This window comes from Rhinolophus ferrumequinum, chromosome 6 (assembly GCF_004115265.2).
Source record: "Rhinolophus ferrumequinum isolate MPI-CBG mRhiFer1 chromosome 6, mRhiFer1_v1.p, whole genome shotgun sequence".
Lineage (NCBI taxonomy): Eukaryota > Metazoa > Chordata > Mammalia > Chiroptera > Rhinolophidae > Rhinolophus > Rhinolophus ferrumequinum.
This window is the reverse complement of record NC_046289.1, coordinates 80,168,656-80,194,396: the sequence shown is the minus strand read 5'-3', so window position 1 is coordinate 80,194,396 and position 25,741 is coordinate 80,168,656. Positions and strand designations below refer to the sequence as shown.

Here is a 25,741-nt window from a genome sequence, read left to right as displayed (position 1 = left end):
AATAATGTTTGAAATTAGTGTTATTTCCCTAACGTCTTTGCTAGTATAAGATCATTGTTAATGAGAAAGTGTATTAAAGTCCTTAAAATTTATATCCTTGGAGTAAGAAAGAAAATAAACGAGAGGAAGAAAGAAGACAGAAACCAATTCTAGATTCTAGGCCTTGCACATATTTTATCTGATTAATCCTTTAACCAGCCTATGAGTAGGCAGTATTACTCCATTTTACACAAGAGAAAACAAGACTTGGAAAGCTTAAGTAATTCCCCAAAGAAACACAGATGGATTCAGGCCTGAGCTTGCAGACTTTACAACACAACTTCCTACTATTTTTCAGTAACTCTCAATTCAGTTACTCGAGTCTTACAAGTTAATGTAGTTCTGATCTCTGAATATGTGAAAGGGAGAAAGGTACCATAAAATTCTGAGTTTGTTATTTTTTTACATTCTCTACTGTCTACCTTTTTTTTTTTTTTTTTTTTTTTTGGTCTACCTTGATTTTTGATGGTCTTCTCTTCCAGGGAGAAGAGAAGCAGGTCTTTATACCTGCTCTTCAACCACTATGCTCCACATTTTCCTTCTTTAATGCTCTGTTCTGTCTTTCTTACTTCCTTGTAAGTAAGAAAAAGTAAGAACTTACAAGGACTTCTCCTTTAAAAGAAAATGTGTATGTGTATAGACAGACAGGTTGATTACACTTTTCTGGTATACCTGTCCTTTTTTAATTTAAATTCATACTCCCTGAGCATATTAGCTCAATTTTATTTCACCATTTATTCTTTATCCTTCGTAGTTTGGCCCTGTACTTCTTGCTAGGAAAACATACATTTCAGTTTCTGTTGACTTCTCAGTCTTAAGACACGACTTTACCATAGCTTCATTTGTCATGTCTTTGATATCATAACACATTCAAAGAATGTTGACATACAAGATAATTTAAGAAAAACAAGTTAGTTTTGTTTTATAGCATTAGTTCCATTTTAATGGAGTTAATAAGTTAATAAACTTATTTGTTATAAAGAGCAAATAATTCACCACTCAGTGACTCTGGTCATCAGGACAGTGAGACCTTAATGATAGCAATGGTTCTATCCTAAAAAAATATTTTCAGACATTTTCAGTGGGTTCGGCATCCCCAGTACAATCCACTGTCCAAGAATTTGGATCTTCCTTAATATATCTTTCTACATACAGGGGATTGATAATTATCCCAGTGTCTAGTATCAGGTTCAGTTTTTCATTTTGAATATAATTGAACAACTATGTATTTTGACCCAGAACAGTTCTTACAGCATTTCTTTAAATACCACTATTATCTGTATTTAATAGGCATGATTATTTTACATTGTTAAAGGATGCATGCTTGATCAACAGTAATTCTGGTCTGAATTTGAAGTAATTTGTGTGTTTTTTAATAAATATATATCTTCCAATTGATTGTAATTACATGTATTCTCCCTTGATAAAAGATTTTACAACCATAACTTGTGTGGATACAATGCAAGAAGAGGAAGGAGATAAAGGGGATGATGCCTCAGTTCTGACCACCAGAAATGATGATAGATCCCATCCTTTTACCAACCCCCGATGGCCTACTAGAGTCTTTGCTGCTGAATGTGTCTGTAGGATAATTAACCAGTGTGGGAATGCGCACAGTGCACATTTTGACATTGCTTTAGCACAAGAAATGAAAAAAAAGGATTCAAGAAGTAAGTGGCATAATAATGAAAAGACCAAGTGATATACTTAGAAATGCTGTCTGCTTATGTTAATATTAACTTAAAAAGTAAAACTAAAAGATAGTTTTTATTATTCCAAATCAGTCACGAAACTTGAACATTTATATAAACTGTAAGTGTGGTATATTTTTAATGTTTAAATACATTTTTAATGATTAAGCTTCTTAAATTGGCATTCACTTTTATTTAATGGACATATGCAATGAGTGAAGTTTATAGGGAATAATTATATTCTTGGAAAGTAGTATCTGTCTTAACTACTTCCCGAAATTTATTTTCTGAGATATAACTTAACAGCAGTTTTGCTGATGGGTTATTTTTTTCACAGGTATTACTCAACAAAGCATTTGAGCCTATCTCAATGTAAAGTAAACATGGTTATAAGACCATTTTAACCTTATTATTATAGTCTTCAGTTTTTTTATTGTTACCTGAAAATGTGTGTGTGTGTTATGGTTTGATGTCTAACTTTTTAAATTCACATCAGCACGTATGTTCAAAGATGCAATGTACATATCTAAATGCATTAAAAATCTTGAGGCGGCTGGTTAGCTCAGTTGGTAAGAGCGCGGTACTCTTAACAATGTTGCTGGTTCGATCCCCACATGAGCCACTAAGGAGCTGCTCCCTCCACAACTAGATTGAAACAGCTACTTGACTTGGAACTCATGGGTCCTGGAAAAACACACTTAAAGTTTTTAAAAATAATAATAATTCTTTACCAGACGAAAGAATAATAAGGCAAAATGTTGCTATTGCCAACCTGAGAATATTAGTTAGGTATCTCTGTTTTAATAATTTTTCAAGCAACATTTGAGTCTCTGATTTGTGATGAGAGCACTGTGCTAGATCGACAGTGATAGGTATAATATTAATATATCATACATGCTTACTTATTTCCTGTGTTCCCAATTAAAATTGTAAATGGCACTTACTAAAGATGAGTTGGTTTCTTCAGTGTGACCTATAGGTATTCTTCTTTGAATTAGTCTCAAATTTATTTTAGGTAAAAAGTTAGTAGTACCCCTAAACATTTTATTGTTGGAACATTGTTAAATGATTGTCTTATGTCTTTCCATGGTAGAATTATTATACCAAAAAAATGAGTTGTAGGAATGAAAGGAATTCTCATTTATAATTTTATATCAAGGAATTTTTTATAGTCCCATTATTTGTATGTGTGCCAGACATGCGAAAATAAGATAGTCCAGTCTACATAAAACGCTACATAAACTATTTTTTTAAAGGAACATTAAGTCTTTAGCTTCAATTTGACATAAAGGGAATAATTAAATTATTGCCTAATTCATCAGAACCCAAAGTCTCCTGAGGACCTTCCAATGTACTTTTATCAGAAAGTCTGAACAAAAGTTTTATTGAAGGTACTATTAGCACTCTTTCAAAGGATGCTAATTCTGCCTTTGGTTTTTGAACAGCTATATAATTACCCGCTTTGGGATAGTTTTTTTTGTGTGAGTATTTACAGTGGAGTAGTAAATCCAGCTTTAAAGTCTGTATTTAACAAACAGTAAATCAAATCATAGGTACTTAAGTGAAAGTCTAGGTTATGAAGTTAAATTAAAAACTTAACATAAATCTTAGTTCCAGCATATTCTTTTTCTTAATAACATTTTTTTAATCTTGTAGATGACTTTTTGGTGCTGCATCTTGCCGACTTAATTCGCATGGCTTTTATGGCTGCCACAGATCATAGTGACCAGCTCCGTCTTTCTGGCCTTGAAACTTTGTTAGTTGTTATTCGGCGATTTGCAGCTATTCCAGAACCAGAGTTTCCAGGTCATGTGATTTTGGAACAGTATCAAGCCAATGTAAGCACTTTCTACTAGAGAATTTTATTATTGAACACCTGGGTAAACAGTCTATGAAACTAGTTGGCATAGCACCTCTAAATACATAAATGAGTATATATCTCTAATATATAATCATTATAGTCATTATATAGAAAATGCATATTTTTCAAGAAATCTTCAAGTAAAAGCAAAATGGTACATAATACATGTCTTTTATAAGGTTAACTTTTATAATTAAAACCTTAATGGTAATTTGGGGAAATAAAGAACTCTGGTAATGAAATTCTTTCCAAATATCTGAATAAGCTTCAGGTAACACTAAATCATTACTAAACATTCCATTTAGGCTGCTACATGCATGTTTTATTTTCAAATCATTATTCCTAGAATAAATGTAACCACCTTCATTTGTTTTTGGGGGGTTTTTTTTGGACTTAGAAAAGAGTTCAGATTTCTGTTATTGGTTCTATAATCTTTCTAACTGATGTTTGCTCGGTGCACTGAGCAGTCTAGGGAGAACAAGGAAGATAAAAATCGTCCCATGTTACACCACACAAATCACATGTAATCCTCCAGCAGCATTCATCACAGGATATCTCCCATGATTCAGAGGCAGCCTCTGATGGCTAGCAGTGAAAGAAACCAGAGCAATTTACCAGTTAGCAGTCTCCACCATGTCTTCCCAGCAGGTGATGCCAGTGTCTGCTTAGGGACAGAGTGGAGTTACATAGAATGAATATATTAGAATAAAAGATTATAATTCAACTTAATGAAGGGGAGCTCTGTTACATTTTTAGCCCTCTTAAAATTGCAAATGATAGAAATAAACTACAACTCAGCAAAAAAGGAAAATTATTTTCAGGAATCTTAGTTGCCTCTGGTTGGTTTTGTACTGGCTTTATTCTCAAGTTTGCTCTCTTCAAGTGGTATCAAGATGGCTCTCTTAGCACCCAAAAGCTTATAATGAGACCATTCTTCTTTCCCAGTACCCCCAGCGACAGTCTTAAGGAGAACTTTCATCATCCTAGCATGGGTCTCTGGAGCCTGGCAGTGCTGTCAGCTCTATAGCAATAACATGGGGAAAGAGAAGGTTTCCCAAAGGAAAATTGGGATGCTGTTATCAGAAATGGGACAATATGCTGGGCTGGCAAAAACAGCAAGTGTCTGTAACACCAATTATAAATAAGTAATTTTAGAATAACATTAAAAAGAGAAAGAGCTAGTGCTGTCTTAGTTATTGATCTTCATATATAACGATCACATCATTTCTTGCCAGGTAGGAGCGGCACTTAGACCAGCCTTCACTTCAGAGACACCACCTGATGTCACTGCCAAAGCTTGTCAGGTAAATCCCTACAAAGATAAAGTCGAAGAAGTAAAACCCTCCTTTTGGAAGCAATTCTCCAGTTAGTATTAACAGCCAGGTTCTATGTTATTGTTGTCTAACCGTTAATCCCAGCTGCTCCTTTCCCTTTGCTTTTTAAGTTTAGAGAACTTCCTCTTCCTTTCGTATACCTGCATAGTAATCCAGTATATAGATACGTCATTTTTTCACCAGTAACATAAATGGGTTTTTAAATCTTTTGCTATTACAGATAGTGCTGGAGTTAATGACCTTCTGCGTAAGTCATCTCATGAGGTGCAAGCACATCTGTAAGATAAATTCTTCAAAATTGAATTGCTGAATTAAAGAGTATGTTATAGGGGTTTACCAATTGGAACTCCTACTAGTATGTGTGTCCCACAGTCTCAGCAGTATTGTGAGTTGCCACTTTTAGATTTTTGTCTATGTGATGGAGTACAAAGGGTATCTCAGACTAGTTTCGATTTGTATTTCAAGTGAGATTGAGCATTTTTTCATGTATCTGTGAATCATAAAATATAGTTTTTAACAGGTGCTTTTCTTGGAGTGGTTGTAAAACACTCAATATCCAGTCCTGAATGACCTGAAATAATTAAAGCAGAACTGGCTTGACTTGAAATAACTAAAAACATAATGGGAAAACTAATTTTAGTCAGAGTTTTCAACTTTCTTTCCAGTTGTATTTAGAAAATGTTTGAGTGCCTTCAGTACTCAGTGTTATATGTTGTACTGAGTCTCTGATTTATCAGTCACTTTATAGTTCTTGCTGTAAACCATTTGAAATATTGTGAAATGAGACAGAAACTGAATAAATAGATGGAAAAGGAAAAAATTAATTTTTATCTAGAAAAAGAGAAATACCGTGATACCCAGGAAAACCATAGACAGCCCCTGATAATTGTGGATGCTTTTTACATTGGAGAATTATTAATGATGTTTTGTTTTAGAAATGTTTATTATCTTGTCTTCAAAAGAATCAGTCTTCTTTGGCGTTTTAAGTGTTGTTAGGTGCTTTATCTTTCAACCAAGTTACACTAATTACCATACAACCTCAGATTCTAAAATAATAAGATGAAATAATCAATATTGGAGATTTAATTCAAATGTTAATCCAAACATTTATGAATGTGGTATCTTCTGTGGCTTCATTTCTCCATATAAATAACATCTGAAACGTTTTGATTTTATATACTTCTTAGCACTGGTTTCCTTGCTTCAACCTTTATTTCCTTTTGAAATGCTGGCTTTTGAGTGTTATTATCAGCAGCATCCAGTTGGGTTTCTTGATAGCATGGAGATTTCCTAACATGTTGGTGAGCTCTGCAGAACTCACAAGAAAGACGTTTATAATTTTTACGTGTAACTTCTGTTTCCTGAAAAACCAGGTTTGCAGTGCCTGGATAGCAAGTGGAGTTGTAAGTGACCTTAATGATCTCCGAAGAGTTCATCAGTTGCTTGTTTCATCATTAACAAAAATACAGGCTGGAAAAGAAGCTCTTAGTCACTTATATAATGAAAGTGCTTCTACCATGGAGATCTTAGCTGTGCTAAAAGCCTGGGCAGAGGTTAGTACTTTTGAATTCATAGCTGGAATTTTGGAAGTTGTTAATAAACACCTTGGGCCATAAACTGAAATTAAGTTTTCAAAACATAAATAAGTCCACCTTTAAGGTTAACAAAATACTTTGAACATGTGATTCATTTATATGTTAATTGATATTTTGGCCAAGCATTCTAAAGTGTTCTCTATTGTCTTATCTGCTGCTTTAAGCAGAGGCAGTCTTGAGCCAGAGAGACTTTATAATAGCCAATGGAAACCAATTTTTATTGAAATCTGAGTTACTATAAATGTGGATGTGCTTGTATGTTCTATCCACTCTATAGCACATACTTCCATTTTTTTTAATGTTCCTTTATAGAGACTTTTGAATATGAAATAGTAATCATTTCTTTTCTAAGATTAAAGAAATCTTATAGGAAAATGCTTAACTTCATTAGTTACTTTTCTAATCAGGAATAAAGCTATATCTTTTTTTAATTGACTATGGAAATGTTCAAGCAGATATGCAAGTAGATATAATAGTATAATGAAACAACTTACATCCATCATCCAGCTTTAGCAGTTACCAAACTGGGTCAGTCTGGGTTCATATATCATTTTAATGAAGATACATAATTTCAGATTGCAACCGAGAGAGTTAACAATATGTAAAAAAGGATTTCCTCCAGTAGAACTAATTAAAACCTGAAGATTGTATAATTTCTCTGTTTTTCCCCCATTATTTAGGATTGACAGATCTTGGTTAGGAACTAGTTCTGCCTCGGTTAAATAAACTGGATCTATCTTTAACAGTGAACTCTATGCCTTTAAACATATGCTTTCAGTAGAGCAAACAAATTCTGTAATCTCTGTAACATATTTTACAAATAATTCTCTCCTTATATAGTGTTTTTTATAATCATTTGAATCTCTGTGCTCTTGTTTAAGGCCATTACCTCCTCCTGTTCTCTCTCCTCAGTAAAAGTAATGACTGAGCAGCAGGTTCAGCATAAAGGAGGTCCATAGTCCGCTATCTGAGATCCTTGGCGCCAGATAATACTTGGAATTCAGAATTTGGGGGATTCTCAAAAATTAATGCAGTGCATATTCCATGTATTTATCCAGGAAGTCTGGGACAATACCATGGAGTCTATGATCAAACACATTAATATGTAAAATGTTTGAATATTCAGACTGTGTTGGATAAACAGCACAATATGGGAAGGTTCCATACTGTGCTGTCCAGTAGTAGCCAGTTACATGTGATGTTCCTTCTTTGTCTCTTTGTCTGGAGACTAACTGAATTTAGTCTCCCATAAATTCAGTTTTGCCACCAGATTAGTTTCCCACAAACTTAGATTCTTTCAGAATTTATTAGATTTTAGAGCTGTAGTTAAAGAGGTAGTAATACACTACATGTTATGTACTGTGTTGAATACTTGAACATCCTATAGTCCTGTAAAGAGTCCACGTTAAGTCCACGTGTGTAAACTTTTTGTAGTGACTTAGTGGAAAATTAGAAAGAAAATATCTTCAGTGTTTCGGCTTATTGCAGTTCACCTGAAATTGTAGGTTGAGATGGATTATAAGACCCTGCCAAGGCTTAGTGAGAAAGAGTGCTGAGATCATTTAGTGACAGGTGTCATGGTTGTGAAAGTGCAGAGTGGCAACATATATGCCAAGTATTAGTTATCCCTAATGGAGCTCATTGAAGATAACCCTTTTGGATCTTTCTACCCCAGTTAGTCTGCCTCCTCAGCAAGATAAAAATATTACAGCACCTTTTCAAGGAGTACAAGTTCTTGCTGCTGACAAATTCACCTTTAACAGGTCTACATAATTGCTGTAGAAAGACACAAAAACCATAGACAACCTTTGAAGACTACCACCTGTTCAGAAGAGAGTGTTAGAAATGGGTCGCACTCATCAGATGGGCTGCGGGATTTGGTCCACACAGACCTGGCTACCCTGAGCAGGCTCTGGCTAGCTGCGCTTCAGGATTTTGCTCTCTTAACTTTGCCTTCAGAATTTGCCTCCCAACTTCCTGTTGAAGGTAAGCGGGTAAATAAAGATTTACATAATTCCTATAGTGCGGGTAATTTTTCAACACTTTTCCTTTAGCAGGTGTGTGTATCTGAAATGTTTTCCCCAGAATCATTTTTATTCATAGAATAAGCATGTGAGAGTTGCTTCAGGGCAAACACACTGAAGCTGATTGACTAGATCAGGAGGCTGCACATCTTACCCCCATAGACACTGCAGCATTGCTCTCCAAAGTGGTTATACTGATTTATGTACCCACCGACACGTTTCTGTTTCACTATATCTTCCCACCATTTTAGGGTATCATACTTAATTTTTTGTCAATCTGATGGGCACGAAGTAGTATTTCATTGTTTTATTTCCTTGATTGAGAATCTTTTTCATAGGTTTATGCATTGTTTAAGTTTCTTCCATAAATCACCTAGTCATAATCTTTGCCCATTTTCTACTTGGTATTTGTCATATTCTTACTCATTTGTTAATCTTTTCTGTCTTTTCAATATTATCCTTTTGTGGTTCCATGTCTTAGATATCTTCTCCAAGTCTGAGGCTTGTTCTTTCTTTCACCTTTTTAAAATCGATATAATCAGTCATTTACAGTTCATGTTTGTATAATACCTCATACATTTTTATACTTAAGATCAGAATTACCTATAAGCTTTACAAGTTTTGCTCTTTACATGTTGGAGGTTACTTAACTAGAATTTATTTTGTGTGTGTGGAATGGAGATAAGGATCTAATTTTATAATCATTATTAAAACCACATTTTATGGGTTGGGTTTTGGTAGCCACTCTTTATTTTATTCCAAAATGGCTGCTTTTTTTTTTTCCTCTGTGATATGAAATTTAGGATCATCTGGTCAAATTTACTAGAATTTTAATTGGAATTATATATACACAAAGAGGTATATAGAGTGTTTTTTTTCCCCTGAGGATTCTTTTTTTTATTAGTTTCAATGTACAGTGTTTATTGTACTTTTCAATAGCATAAAAATGGAAATAAACTGATTTATCGACATAATTTGTCACCAAAAGTGAATGACAAACATAAACCAACCTAAGTAAATCTCAAAAACATAATGTTAGGTGAAAAAAAGCAAGTTTGAAAAGGATATCTACAATGCCTTTTAAGTAAACTTAAACACAAAATAATTTCTTTTTTCTTTTTAATTTTATTAAATGTATTGGGGTGACTGGTTAATAAAATTGTGTTTCAAGTGTACAGTTCTATACTACATCATCTATATATCACATTTTGTGTTCACCACCCAAAGTCAAGTCTCCTTCTGTCACCATATATTTGACCCCCTTTACCTATTTCTACTCACCCCAACCCTCCTAGCATATATTATTTATGAATACAAACATCTGTTGTGAAAGTGTAAAACCATATTTGGGAGTGATTCACACTGACTTGAGGAAAGTGGTTACAAAAGGAGCTGCAAGAATTAGTGGTGTAACAAAGTATTAGGTTTTGGGTTTTTCCTTAAGATTTAAGAAAGGCAGAATGTTGGGGGTGGCCGGTTAGAGCATGGTGCTGATAGCACCAAGGTAGCTGGTTCGATCCCCACATGGGCCACTATGAGCTGGGCCCTCCTTAAAACAAAAGAAAAGGAAAGAAAGGCAGAATGTTAATGTTAATCTTGGAGGTAAGTAAATGGGTATCAGTATTTGTTTAAACACACACATTTGTTTTAAATTTGTTATGATTAAAAATAAAAATTGAAGAATTAACGTGCAAATCTCTAATAAAATTATGAAGTTACATCAACCCTATGACCCAACGATTGTACACCCATAAGAAATAAAAGCTTTAAAATATTGATAACATAGCAGCATGGATGAATCTCCAAAAACATTATTAAGCAAAAATTCAGTCACAAGCAAGTGCACACTATATATTTTCCCATTTATTTGAAGTCCAAGTACAGGCAGAACTAATCTGTGTTGATAGAAGTCAGAAAGTAGTTGTCCTGAGGTGTTGGAGACTGCCTGGAAAGGGTGTTAAAAGATGTTTGGGGATGATGGAAATGGTCTATATCTAGCAACAGAGAAAAGAGAAAATGTACTGTGATCTGATCTTTTATTCCTCCTGAAACTGTTTTCTTCCCCTTTTTTGTAGGTGGTGCTTTCTACACAGCAGAGACGAGTGAAAATGCAAAATTGCATTATTACAACTCGTGGGCACTTATCCTCCACGCCACAGCATTGTGGCTCACGAGCACAGGCTTTGTTGTTGCCGACCCAGATGAAGGAGCATCTAACCTCTCAAGGCCTGTAACACCCACTTCCATGTGTCAGGGTTCCTCATCAGGAGCTGCAGTCAAGTCCCCTGAGGATGTCTACACTGATAGATTCCATCTTATTTTAGGTCAGTAAAAGGGCTCACAAGCTTCCAGCCCTACAGAGTTTTTCTTGAATTGTGCCTTACTTCCTAACAGCTCTTGGTGACTGTTACCTCATCCTGTGTTAGGTGTTAGTGAGAGCCTTGATATAACCGAGTGAACTTGTGTACATTTTTCTTAATTGCAAATTTCATTATGTTAAGTCTAGAATCCCTTTACAAGCTGGCTTCAGCATCAGTTTGAATGAATTAGAGAAACTGCAAGAGAAGCCTATTCCTTTCCACAGAATTTTTTAAAAATCCATGTGGTGTCTAAGCTGTTTTGAATTTCTTGGTAGTATATAGACTCATATATAAAAAAGAACCAATATACTGAGGGGATTGTCCCCACCCCACCCCACCCCTTCTCATGAATTGCAAGGTTCAAGAAAAGTATACTCAAAGGTACAGATTTGCAAACAAATGTTTGAAGTCAAAGATAAATGAGATTTTTCACATTTATGGAGTTTAACTCCTTTTTTGGCTTTCTTAGAACTTCATTTTTAAAGTGAGGTTTCTTTCTAAGGTACAGTGAGTTTCTAGAATAAATGTTTTTCATATTTTACCTAGTTCATTCATTGCCTATAAAGAAGTTACTAATTTAGTGAAATGTGCAGGTTTTAAAGGTAAATGATTGAATTAAGATTTATGGTTCATAGAGCTTCTATTATTATTCCTTCCCAGACCAGACATGACCAGATTTCCTATATCCTTGGTTATATTAAAATTTCCTTTCCATTTGCCTTTAGATGAGAGCTTTTTAAAAACAAACTTTTATAGAATGAAGGATGGCAGAGTTATTACGAGCATAAGCTGAGCATTTCGACCAACTCAGTTCAAATTCTTGATGTACCCTATTGTAACTGACCTTGAGCAGATTAAATTATTTAAATTCTATGTGTTCATTTCCCTTTTTCAAAAAGAATGGTAATGATAGTAGCTATTATGATAGCAATAATAGTAGCTCCTCAGGTACTGTGAGAATGAAATGAAATGATATATGTAAAGTGCAGCGCCTGATACATGATGATCACTCAATAAATTTTAGTCAACAAAAAGTTATGCAGCTCTTCATGTTAAGTTTTCTGGCACAATTTTATTGTAATTTTTGCATTTTTTAATTTTCATAGCAACTACACAATAGTGCACAAGCCTCATTGAGATTATTCTTTGTGTACATATAGATAAACACAGTTTAAAGACTTGCCTTCTCATTTAATTGTTTAGAGTCCTAAATTCATGGTGGCTTATTTGCATTATATTTAACTTCACAAACTAAGAGTCTCAAAGAAGCCTCCTTCTCTTTTTCTGCTTTCTGTAGGAATCAGTGTGGAATTTCTGTGTTCCTTGCGCTCAGATGCAACCATGGAAAGCATCACTGCTTGTTTACATGCATTACAGGCACTTCTAGATGTTCCTTGGCCCAGATCTAAAATTGGCAGTGACCAGGTGATTCCTTGTTTTTTGTTAGGCTTCTATAGATTTCAAGGAACAGGAACAGAAACGTGTTCAGTTTGCTACAGCGAGCAGAGAGTGAACACAGAGAAGTCAAAAGAAAACTAACAGCTGCACAGCTAGGCCTCAGAACTGGAATGCCATCAGCAACTATGCTGGCCCAGGAGGAATCAGGCCTCTGACTGCCGCGTTCTAGCTCTGCTGCTGCTGCCACCAGCTAACCACTCTGTATAGCAGCTCTTCAGTCAGACTTTTCACAATATGGGAAGGTTCCATATTGTGCTGTCCAGTAGTAGCCAGTTACATGTGATGTTCCTTCTTTGTCTCTTTCTGCTTCAGTACACCCTGCTCTTCATACGCATGTGTATCTTCCATTTCTCCAAGGGAAAATCTACTTGGTTCGTGGAGTTACTGTCTATCACAAAATATTCCTGTTGGCTGAGTTCTCCCTCCAGCTCTTTTTAAGAGACTAATGGCTAGCCTGTAGGTGGAGTCAGACACTAATATCTGACCCAGATGTGACCATGGTAAAAGGATCCCTGTACAGAGTATAGCTCTTCCTTTAACTGCTTTCCCAAGAGCAGCTGTGCATTGGGCAGGCATCCTGCCATCATATGTTTACCAGTGTGTTAAATTTTTATCATTGTTAAGAAACATGGATGGTATGATTTCCTCTCTATGTGGATTGTTATTTACCGTATTAATGCTATAATGTTAATCAGATTTCTATCTGACTTGGATTGTACTTGAATAAATTTTAAACTTTTTGAGCTTGTTTATTCTGTATGTTAAAACAAATATAATGGTAGATTGACTCTGTTATTTTCGAAAGTGAAAGCCACTAGAGTGACCAATAGAAAAGAAAGAGGGAAAATGAAGTAGTAATTATCCAGTGTATTTTATTCTTTAGTGAGATATCCACTGTATGCTTATTAACTTTACACTTTGAATGTCATACTTCTCCATCATTCTTTGTTATTACTAAAAAAAACCTTAATATAAATCTGGGAATCTGCATGGCAGTCCTGTATTCTTTTAGCCAAATTTCTCATCTTGTGTTAGAAATTTCCTTTTGTGTTTTCCCAGTTTAGGACCTGTGTAAAAATTATCTTTTGTCGCAGTGCTGTCTCCCACAAGATTGGACAAAAACCAATCTGTAGGTGGTTTAAAGTGGAGCAAGTGTTACATAACTTTATTGCACTAACATCTTTTTGTGTGTGTGAGCAATTTGTTATATTCTCTTTTCCTGAATTTTGTCATAGAATTTAGCATTGGTATTTTTTAAAAAGAAAGTATGTGATTTCCAATACAATCTCCCCTAAATGTTTTCTACGATAGGACTTGGGTATCGAGTTATTGAATGTACTGCACCGAGTAATTTTGACCCGAGAATCACCTTCCATTCAATTGGCTTCGCTTGAAGTGGTAAGACAGATTATCTGTGCAGCTCAAGAACACGTGAAGGAGAAAAGACGAAGTGCAGAAGGTGAATGTTAACCCATAATACCAAATTAATCACACAGCGTCCTTATTTTCTAAAGTATTGCTATGTATCTGTGTCATAATCGATTACACGGAGCACAAATGAAACATCTCCAGGTACGGCTTTAAGTCCTCCCATTCACCTTTACATGTTAGCTTGGATGTTGTCAGTAGCTAAACTATTCCTTGAGAAAAGAATTTTCAAACCCTGCAAGTGGGGGGAACATCCCTCATACTAGTTGGGTTGTTACTTATACTAGCTGTGTTTACCAATGTACATGGAAAGAACTAACAATTTTTTAATGACTTATGTTTTGTAGAGAGATTAAATTGCTTGTTTACAAGTCTGATTTGGTATTGGTGAGTTTATCATTTAAGATTGCATTTGACTACATAGAACAGTGATTTAAAACAAAAGGACTTAGGGGTGGCCGGTCAGCTCAGTTGGTTAGAGCCTGGTGCTAATCACACCAAGGTTGCCGGTTTGATCCCCACATGGGCCACTGTGAGCTGCACCCTCCTTAAATAAATAAATAAATAAATAAGACAAAAGGACTTATTCTCTCATCTAAAAGAAGTCCAGGGGTAGGCAGTCCTGGCTGGTGTGGCAGCTTCTTTAAGAAGCCATCAGGGACCTCGGTTCCTATCTTTCTGTCTTACGGTCACAAAGTCAGTGCTGGAGCTCTAGCTATCAGGTTCACATTTTTAACAGCAAGGAATTAACCAGATAATACTTTTAAGGCCAAGAGGGTTACTAAGGATTTCTTTTGATTAATCACAATAAGAAGTCATGATAATGACAACTACTTTTGCCTTCATAAAGTGCTTTCTCTTTCAGCCTTTAACACCGAAGTCTTTAGTCATTTAAATGTGTTGCCTACAACAGAAACGAACTAAATTGCCACCTACCAGAAGTAAAGTAAACATGAAGCATTTATTCAACACTATTCTTTCTGTCTTTTAGTTGATGATGGGGCTGCTGAAAAGGAAACCCTGCCAGAGTTCGGAGAGGGAAAGGACACAGGAGGACTTGTGCCTGGGAAATCTTTGGTTTTTGCAACATTGGAATTGTGTGTCTGCATTCTAGTTAGACAGCTTCCAGAACTAAATCCTAAATTGACAGGTAGCCCGGGAGTAAAAGCTACAAAGCCACAGATGCTGTCAGAAGATGGAAGTAAATTGGTTTCGGCTGCATTAGTTATCCTCTCTGAACTTCCTGCAGTATGCTCTCCTGAAGGTATGCTGTGGTATGTGGTTGTTTTAATTGACCTGGAAAGAGAGAAATGGTTTTATTAGATAAAGGAGACAATGGTTGCTAATCTTTCTTTCATTAAACCAAATCTCATCCCAAGGTTTGGGTAACGTTTATTAGTCCTCAGAGATTAACATTACAGTAATGTGTAGAATAACATTCTAGTAATGTGTTTTACTAAAAGGGTGACAGTAAATATAGAGACAGCATGTACTATAGATAAACTCTTTTATGGTTGACAGTATTTTAAACAGGTCAATGGTATTTATTCATTCTTGAGCATTTTTTGGTATTCAGTATCTAATGGACTATCCCTGCCTCGGTGATGACAGAAGTTTGTCATCGTATCCAGTTCTGTTTGGACTGGAGTTCACAGCATTTCACCATAGCATTTTAAGGCTCTGCTGAGGCACTGCCTCCTCATTCCTGCTGTGTGAATCTTACATCCAGGAGGCTTCGTGCTCATCCCTGCTCTGTGCTGTTGGCCGTGGTGCTGTGTGATCTGCAGTGACCCCATGCCTTCTCTCCCATTTAAAATTTTGCCTTCCTTTGAAGTTCAATTCCAGGACTGCCTCATCTTTGAGGCTTCCATACACATACACACACACACACGTGTGTGTGTGTGTGTGTGTGTTGCTTCTGTATGTAGAGACATAGTTTTTTTATATGTCATATAGAGGCATTATATGTAATTGATTATCATATATGAAGAACATAAACGTGCGCATGCACGCACAGACATATGTCTTATTTCCAATGAAATTTTTTATCCCCTAGGAAATCGAGCACATGATAGGTACTCAGTACTTAATACTATTTAGGTGATAAGCATGGTTCCGCTTAAATGTATCTTGACCAATTTATGCGCTATCTTATTTTTAACATGATTTTAAACTTCAGTTTGAATTAAAACCTGTATTCCTTGTTCTCGCACTGCCTTAAACCAAGAGTGGCAGGAAGAATGACTAGCAGAGGATTAGAGTGAAAATATACTGCACAAGTCTTGTTGAGTAGCATTTGGGAAAATGAAATTCACCATTTTAGCTTGAGTTCCTTTCATTTTAAACATAACTGACTTTTTGGGGGTGGCTGATTAGCTCAGTTGGTTAGAGCGTGGTGCTAACAACACCAAGGTTGCCTCTTTGATCCCCACATGGGCCACTGATCTGTGCCCTCCTCAAAAAAAATAAATAAATAACTGACTTTTCAACTCCTTAGTGGCCATAAAAATTAATATTTTGTACTGAGTGGACTCCTTGAAATAGAGTTCCTTAAAAAAAGAGTTTGATATAAAATAAATTCAAATGGACAGTGGTGGTAGTTGTACATTATCGTGAATGCTTATGCCACGGAACTGTATACTTTGAAATGGTTAAAGCGGTAAATTAACATACTCAGTTATACCAAAGTATAATCCAGTCTTTAAAATCTAACAGTCATTCAAATTATCTTAACAGTTACAATTTTTTTTATGAAAAATTATCTAAAAAACTAGAAATCTTTGACATTGTCTTACTCATTGATGATTTCTTTTTAGGAACTGTATACATAAACTGAAATACAGAGTGTTTTCAAAACTGTCTTACAGGAAGCATCTCCATTCTCCCTACTATTTTGTACCTCACCACTGGGGTCCTCAGAGAAACTGCTGTGAGGTTACCTGGCTGCCAGTTATCTTCCCCAGTCGCAGCTTCCCTGCAGGCTCTGAAAGGAATCTTGTCTTCTCCCATGGCCAGAGCAGAAAAGAGCCATGCTGCGTGGACTGACCTTCTCCGTAGTGCTTTAACAACAATTCTTGACTGTTGGGATCCAGGTAATTAAAGCTCTTTGGAAGCAGTTGTGCAGTTTGTTTTAAAAAGCAAGAGGGACAGACAGTGTTTTTGAGAATGATTTTCATGGTTGGCAGTCTCACCTAGAAAGGACCATGTTTGCTGCATGTGTTTTTAGAGAATATATATAAGTAGATAAAAACATCTGTGTTCTCATTTAGTATTTTTAATACAAATAAATGATCAGCAGCCTGTATGTTGACAGTGAGACACCTTCAAATGTAATATTTTGTTAATTTAAAAATATAATATGATACATGACTGAGAACTTTTTAATGTGCACAGTATATTGCAAAGTGCATAAACTGTGCATTATAAATATAAAATAAGATCGATCTGGTTCATATCCTCACTCCAGAGTTCACTAACTAACTTACTAACCAAGTTACACAACTTCTCTGAGCTTTAGTTTTCTCATGAACAAAATAAGGATATTACATTGCAGGAAATTGTTAGAGCAGTAACATAATACATGAAAAGCATCTCGCTTATTACCTGGCATATATCAATAAATGATAACTAGTATTATGTTCAGTGTCCATCAAAATTTGTTTACTCTTGTTACATACTTTTCATTTTCAACATGTTAATAGTGATTGTAAAAAGTCTTTAGACAAAATTACAAATTATCCCCACTTTCTTGTTCTGTTTATAAATGTCACAGTTCACCATACTTGATTTCGCATGGTAAAAAGGTTTCAACTGAATTCAACATTTATTGACCACCTCCTTTGTACCCAAAGTTTGGAATCTAGTACCTATAAATTTCTGTAGGATATGATTAATAATGTAAGGTACTCCTTGAAGGCAGAAGTAATATCTTAATTATCACTTTGTCTTTAGTACAATAAAAAAGAGACTACCAGAAAATGAGCGTAATCAGCTTTGTTTGAGTGAATCAGGCAGTGTCACAAGTAGGTTCTCTGGAGTCTGGGGGAAAAGAGATTTATTATATTAAGGATCCAGATCTGTGAAGGGAATAGCAGAAAGCAGTATTGGGCAAAAGTAATCAGACTGCAGTGTGGGCCCCAGTAGAGCTCAGTGAACCTGAGAGTGCTGAAGATTGCTCATCAGAATGTCTCACCAGGGACAGAAATGGCCTGCCCTTTATCTGTAGATGTGGGCTGCCCAGGGAGGATGTGATCTCAGTCAAGGCAACTCTGTAACTAAGACCAGCCCTGAAGGAGGTGACAGCTGATCGCACTCCCACAGCTGGGCAGCACCTTCCCCCACCGAGGGGATCTCAGGGATACATCTCTATATCTGCCCTAAGAGGCTTCCCCGAAGAGTTAATTTCTTCAAAGATTAGAGAGCATTCTCCACACGAACATCATACATAGGGATTCCAGGCACAAAATTTGGATCAAGTACCTGGAGACCTAATTAGCATGGTACATTTGGGGACAGCCAATAGGGAAATGAGAGAATGGGAGTTTGAAGGGAAAGAGGAGGGTGGTGAATGATGATTAGTAGAGAAAGAGATGAGGTTGAATGGTACACAGGGCCAGATTATGGAGGGTTTGGCATGATCTGTGATCTGAACTGCTTTTAATATGCATGTGGAATCACTAAAGAGTTTTCAGGATCTTAAGTTTTGGGATTTGCCTTTCTAAAGAATCACTCCAGTATAAAAAAGAAAGCAAGATTCTTGGAGATAAGATAGTAGCAGTAAGGATAAAGAAGAGTAGAATAGTGAAAATTAAAATGTTACACATGTACTCACAGAATTGACTGATAATTTGGTCTAGGAGTTGAAAGGGTAGGCTGACCTGAGCACTCATAGTGCCATTTACAGAAATACTAAAGTGAGCGTTTTCAGGGGAATATAGTGAAGTTGAATCTTCAATTCCTATAGGATAATCAAGTGGAACACAATAAAGGTTTGGAGTTCAAGAAAGCAGTCTGGACTGGAGTTGATTTTAGATTACGTGTATTTGAGAGATGTTGGTGCAAGCTATAGGATGGTTCAGATCACCCAACTTGAGTTTGTGAAGCAAGATGGGAGGAGATTCAGAAGAAAGCTGTCACAGAAGCCAAAGGAAAGAGTTTTAATGGTGAGAGAGTGGTCAGCAGTGTAAAACAGTGTTGAGGTACAAATAAGAGCTAAGGAAAGGGAAAGATGACATATAGGCTCCAAGATGAGACTAGTGTGAGTTCGTGCTTATGGGGAAAAAGAAGGTAGAGATGGGGGTGGAGTTGGAAGTACTAGGAAGGGAAGCAACATCCCTTTCTAGGCAGGAAGAAATAACATTCACAGTGAATATTAGAACAGTTCATCTCTGCCAATGAGAGCGAAGAAAAGAAGATTAAGGAGAGAAAGTAGTTGGTATAATTTTGTGTTGTGAGTGATTATGAGCTTGCCTCTGCCATCATGGTTAACAGTTTGCTCTCTGGAATCAAAACTGTGTGCCATACGATTGTGTGACTTGGGCAAATGACTGAATTTCTGTTCTTCAGTCTCATTGGTAAAATGGGGGAAATAAGAGTACATCCCCCATGGCGCTGTTGTGAGGATTAAATACTGAATGTATATGAAGGGCTTATAATAGTTCTGTCATAATTTTACATGTTGACCATGTACCTATTTTGCCATAAGATTATTCAAATTATTTTTATAAAATAAATATCACTCATCCATAATATTTTTATTTCATTGCTATTGCCTCTCAAGTGTCAGCTCAGATACTAATCTTTTCAAAGCTTTCTCTGACCACCTAGTATAGCAACTCCTGGATTGCTTTCTGTTATTGTATTTTTTTTTTATTTTTTTTTTAACAGGACTTTATTGGGGAACAGTGTGTTTGTACTTCCAGGCCTGTTTTCCAAGTCAAGTTGTTGTCCTTTCAATCTTAGTTGTGGAGGGCGCCGTTCAGCTTCAGGTTGTTGTCCTTTCAGTCCTAGTTGTGTCGGGCGCAGCTCAGCTCCAGGTCCAGTTGCCGTCGCCAGCTGCAGGGGGCGCAGCCCACCATCCCTTCCGGGAGTTGAACCGGCAACCTTGTGGTTGAGAGGATGCGCTCCAACCAACTGAGCCATCCGGGAGGCAGCTCAGCTCAAGGTGCCGTGTTCAATCTTAGCTGCAGGAGGCAGAGCCCACCATCCCTTGCGGGACTCGAGGAATTGAACTAGCAACCTTGTGGTTGAGAGCCTACTGGCCCATGTGGGAATCGAACCGGCAGCCTTCGGAGTTAGGAGCATGGAGCTCTAACCGCCTGAGCCACCGGGCCGGCCCCGCTTTCTGTTATTTTAATATATTTTTTATATTCGTAGACATTGTGATTAGCTGAAATTAAATTCTTTGTTTACTTCCTAGTATGTAGTACATTTTCTCTTTAACTTATATATCAGTGCCAAAAAGAGTTCCGGTACATAGTAAATGTTTCTTTTTTTTTTTTTTTTCCGTTCAATACTTCTTTAATTTTAGTGTAATTTAGAAAAAATAACTAGTATTAAAGCCTTTGTTAAGGTAATACGAAGTTTGAAAAGTGAGTGTAAATGTTTCTTAAATATTTGTTAAGTGAATGTAACCAAAGCTTCTCCTCCCTCCCACCCACATATATAACATATTTTATATAAACAATATATGTCATTTTCTCATAAGCAGCTATTTATTACACAATTTAATAAGTTGAATTTGCCATTCATTTTCAAATAATGTTGATCTTTCACAGCAGATTCATTAATATTATTTAATGAGAACATGACTTTGGAAAATGAATTACATCTAATAGAAAATTCCTTCAAATGATTGGTGGTGAAAGGGACCCAGAGTTTTGCCTTTTGAGATATTGATTTTTTGGTTATTAAGACTCAGAAAGAACTTTTGACCTGCTCCCCTCCCTGCTCCCCCAAAGAGATTCAAATGGAAAAACCTACTCCGGGAAAGAAATCATTCCATATTCACCTCAGCCTAATCTGAATTGAGTGTGGTAGATGCGGGCGTCATGCAGGGGTCTGTGTACTAAACCACCCTCCACCCCATATCATTGTTTTTGGTTTGCCTAGCAAAAATGTACCTGCCTTGTATGTTCCCTCTTCCTCAATTACCTGTAAATGGCCCATTCTCACTTTTGAAATCTCAGATCCCATTGCCCCCTTTCTCTTTTGTCCAAAATGACATACACACCCAATGTTGTCTTGCTGTCTTTGGAATTTTGATGCTTAATGTGAATTCTCCATGTGCATGTATTCAGTTTGATTTTCTCCTATTAATCTGTCTCGTTAATTTGATTATTAACCCAGCTATAATAATTTAGAAGCTGGGAGGAAAAGTTTATTTGGTTTTTATTTATCCCCCTCCCCCACAGTGGCCTATGCAGCTATTTTCTGATTTTTCTGTACTGTTAAGAAATGGTATATGTAGCAAAGTGCTAAGGTATTTTTACTTGACACATGTATTATCAAAATATGAATACTTTAAACTTAACGAAAAAGAGCAGTCGTCCAAGCATTTCTGTATTGCTCCACAATAAAAATAGTAATATACTGGCCAACACACATTGAATAGTACGTACAGCATGCTATTCTAATGGATTATCTCATTTAATCCTCATAACCTTATAAGTGTTAAGTACTGTATATATATATGTACTAGTAAATGTGTATGTGTATTTACTGAAGATTATGATTTTTTTTGGTAATTCTTGGCTCTAGAGTTACTTACAATGCACATTTTTAAACCTACAGCATTTGCCATGATTCTGAAAGTCACTCAGTGTTTACTGTCTGTAATTGTTGTGTACACAAAAGATATGGTTTCTACCAAACTAGAGACAGCTTCACAGAGATACATAAATCTAAATATGGCAGTGTGAGGACCTGTTTTTCATAGGTCATTTTTCTCTTTAGTAGATGGAACACATCAAGAACTTGATGAAGTCAGTCTGCTTACTGCTATCACAGTATTTATTTTGTCTAGCAGTCCAGAAGTAACTACCATCCCATGCCTTCAGAAGCGCTGTATTGAGAAATTTAAAGTTACTCTTGAGACAAAAGATCCTATGGTAAGTGTCTTTAGCAGAGAGATGTTTAAAAAAAACGAAACTATATTTGAAATAGGGACATCTTAAAATTTGTATGTCTCTAGAACTTTACAAGGGATATTTAGTAAGATACATTGTAGCTTAATATAGTGGATTTTTTCTAAAAATAAATAAAAAGAAGGAAGACTCCAGCACATGCCTTCAGTATATGATTGTGAAATAATGGGACCCATTCTAAAAACAGTACACGCAAGTTGATCCCATTGCTTTATGGTCCCTTCATTTGCGGGATTGATTTCCTGTTCCTTTATGTGCTACAAAATGAGTTTGTACTACACGATCACAAATACATATATGACTCCTAAAATACAGGCACCCGATTTTGTCTCAGAAAAATATCATCATCCAAATAGCATCACAAATAGTTTCCCCACAGAAAGTAATGCAAAATGGATTAATCCGTTCCAGATCTTTAAAATCTACCCCTAGAACTGCAAATTTAGCATGAATTTTACTATCTAATGATACCATAGATCCATAAAATTTACAGCGTTCGTAAACCGAAATGTTCCTCAATGGAGATGTTCGAAAACCAAGGTACCACTGTATATGTAATTTTTGTCTAAAACATTTTCTGAAATCTCCAAAATATTTTTCAAGTTTGTGTGTATATTTTGGTTTAATTTTGGTTTTATAGATTATAGAGGGGCACATGGGGGGGAAATGGAAACTAGAGAATAGAAAAATTAACTGTACAATAGAGAAGGCAAGTGAGATCTCACCCACATACCTCCATTCCCAATCTAAACTGTCACAACCACTGTTGTTAGCATGCAAGTTTGAATACCTATTAGCACTGGACTTCCAAAATTAAAGATAAATTAGAAATAAATTTAAACATCTTCTTTAGGGGCGTTTTACATTTATTTTTTTAATTTACATTAAAATCTACATTTAATGTAAATCTAAATATATATTTACAGTTTATACTATTTTTGTCTCTTACCTGATTAGGTACAAATCAAGACCTATCAGCTCCTACTTTCCATTTTTCAGTATCCGAATCCAGCTGTTTCCTACCCTTACATTTACTCTTTAGTATCCTCTATCGTGGAAAAACTCCAGGAAATAGACAAGAGAAAACCTGAAGACACTACTGAGTTTCAGGTCTTTCAAGAAGGCATAAAGGTCTTGGAAGCGCTGGTCACCGTTGCTGAAGAGCAGCATCGTAAGTGTCAGCCCTAAATTCCTACTGTATCATAATCTGTCCCAAATCAGACATTTAGTGTTATTGAAAATGTAAAACATTCAATTAATCACTTAACATTATATTTTCATTTTCATTGAAAGGGAGTATTATATTAGTCCCGAGTAGTATTAGTTGGAAGAAACGATGGGAAGAATCGCTTCCCCCTTAAGTGGGGAAAAATGTGTGCAGATCAAGTGTGTTTACAACTTTGTATAATAAACATTTTCATCCCTGAACCTAGGGCTTACATCATTTGTTTCCCTTGCAGGCGCTCAGCTGGTGGCCTGTCTCCTGCCCATCCTCATTTCCTTCCTTTTGGATGAGAATGCTCTGGGATCAGCAACTTCCATAATGAGAAATTTACATGACTTTGCTTTACAAAATCTCATGCACATTGGGCCTCAGTATTCATCAGTGTTTAAAAGTGTAATGGCTTCCTCTCCAGCCCTGAAAACCCGCCTTGAGGCTGCTATAAAGGGCAATCAAGAAAGTGTCAAAGTCAGGATACCAACATCTAAACACACTAAGCACCCTGGAAAGAATTCAAGCATCCAATTAAAGACTAATTTCCTCTGATGGGTTTTTTTTTTTGGTTTTTGTTTGTTTGTTTGTTTTTTGTGTTTTTTTTTGGCTAGTCAGCACCTTAATACAGTTTGGGGACAAAAGTGACATTTTAGATACAAGTGCACTTGGAGGTCTGGTTGATGGTTTTCATTTAAATAGCTGTGACTTTTCAAAATAATAGCAAACTTAACATCTTTGTGGGGTTTTTTTCCATTTAATAAAACCACAGAACTCTGTCAAAATTCTTGCCAGGAATTTCAAGAAAGTGCTAAAAGAACTGAACTAAACAATCTGCTGCTTTAAAAATGAAATGAATTTCTTTGACAGCCCATACACACATGGTATACTTAATACTATGACAGATAACTTTGACCCTATTATAAACTATCTACATTTATCTTATATCCCACTGCTAATTTAAAATTCTGCCTTATTCAGTAATTGTACTAAACTTTCTTGGATTTCTCAAACAACATAAATGATTGGAACGCTATTTAGGACATTTAGTTTAGAATTCTTCACTATAATAGTACACATTGTTATAATGACAGCCCTACAGTATGACTTAAGATTGGGTGTCTATAAATATCATGGATTTTCACCATGTTTTGGTTTTGTTTGCATTGGGTTCAGAAAATGGAAATTTTCACTTATTTTAAATAGAATAGGGCATCTACAATTTCTCAAATGGATTTTCTGTTACCTCGATTCCGAACAATTTTGTTCATTTTCATTTGTGGCAAACATTCATACCGATGAGTTTAATATAGATTCGTATCTATATTTAGATCAGTTGTGGGTTTATATAAATGTCAAATTTAGATCATCAACAAAGACAAGTATGTTTTTTTAACATGAAACATTTTGATAAAGAAAAAAATCTAATATAGTCATATTAGTTATAAAACATTTTTTAACTTTTGGTGATCACTGACTCTCCTTCCACTTAATTGGTATACTCTGAATCAAGCACTATGTCAAAACAAAGCATTTCCCTGTTAAACATTAAAAATCGAAGTGATAGGGGCATGTTCAGAATCGAGAAAACACTTTTGAGTCAAGCAAGAGCAATGTGATGTACTCTATTTTATTACGTTTGTATATAAATACTCTTGTAAATTGTTCAGAATGAAAACATTTGACAAGTACTACAATCAATTTTTATAATTTACATAAATAAAGCTAATTTTCTTTATTGTTCTTGTATTTGAAATTATTTAACCACAAAAGACGGCTGGTTAATCTCACAGATTCCAGAAAATCAGTTCTATGCAGCAAATAATAGCCCTTCTCTGTAACTTGGCCTTTTATCTCAGAGAATCCCTTTCTGTGGAGCATTCTTTGCAATAGTTTGGATTCTCTGTCTTCCTAATTGTCTCTAGGAATTTGAGTGTTATACTTATTGTTTCCTTCAGCTGAATGCCCTTCCTTCCTTTGTTCTACCTGGCAGACTCCTACTCCTTTTACGCCTTGTTTAAATGTCACCATGGCTTACCATAGTAACTCTCCTTTACAGTTCTTTCCCTCTTCTTACACCAAGCAAATTGAACTGCTTCCTCATCAGTGTTGCTGTAGTATGTTACACATTCCTCTATGCATGGAACATCACGTTGCATTTTACTATCTTATCTCCTGAGATTGTGCCTCCTCAAAGGGAAAAACTTTGTCTTCTATAACTGCCTCTATAGCATCAACTAGGCACTTAGCAACTTGAATTTATTTGGAATGGATTTGAGCTCAGAAATTTACTCCTTCACCAAAGCAGATGCTTGAATGGGTTGTTCTTCGGATATAATTTATTAATTTGATCTTTGGGTTCTTTTGTATGTTTTTTTGTTTTTAAAGATTTTTTTATTGGGGAAGGGGAACAGGACTCTATTGGGGAACCGTGTGTACTTCCAGGACTTTTTTCCAAGTCAAGTTGTTGTCCTTTCAGTCTTAGTTGTGGAGGGCGCAGCTCAGCTCCAGGTCCAGTTGCCGTTTTCTAGTTGCAGGGGGCGCAGCCCACCATCCCCTGTGGGAGTCGACCCGGCAACCTTGTGGTTGAAAGG

The 25,741-nt window shown here is 35.9% G+C and overlaps 1 protein-coding gene across 4 annotated transcripts in view; it reads left to right on the top strand.

Annotated features, from left to right (window-relative positions):
• The window catches only part of HEATR5A (HEAT repeat containing 5A), an 89,233-nt gene extending 64,348 nt beyond the window's left edge, over nt 1-24,885 (top strand). For 3 of the 4 annotated variants that reach the window (XM_033108338.1, XM_033108342.1, XM_033108339.1), the window contains 13 exons: nt 1,470-1,709; nt 3,387-3,568; nt 4,827-4,895; nt 6,299-6,478; nt 8,284-8,506; nt 10,620-10,868; nt 12,202-12,329; nt 13,674-13,821; nt 14,782-15,054; nt 16,658-16,882; nt 21,744-21,898; nt 22,892-23,105; nt 23,395-24,885. In XM_033108338.1, the coding sequence (XP_032964229.1) occupies nt 1,470-1,709; nt 3,387-3,568; nt 4,827-4,895; nt 6,299-6,478; nt 8,284-8,506; nt 10,620-10,868; nt 12,202-12,329; nt 13,674-13,821; nt 14,782-15,054; nt 16,658-16,882; nt 21,744-21,898; nt 22,892-23,105; nt 23,395-23,702 (2,594 nt within the window). In that variant the 3' untranslated portion in view covers nt 23,703-24,885. The remainder of the gene's footprint in view (nt 1-1,469; nt 1,710-3,386; nt 3,569-4,826; nt 4,896-6,298; nt 6,479-8,283; nt 8,507-10,619; nt 10,869-12,201; nt 12,330-13,673; nt 13,822-14,781; nt 15,055-16,657; nt 16,883-21,743; nt 21,899-22,891; nt 23,106-23,394) is intronic. The other variant, XM_033108341.1, reaches the window with a different exon arrangement.
• The last annotated feature ends 856 nt before the right edge of the window (nt 24,886-25,741 follow it).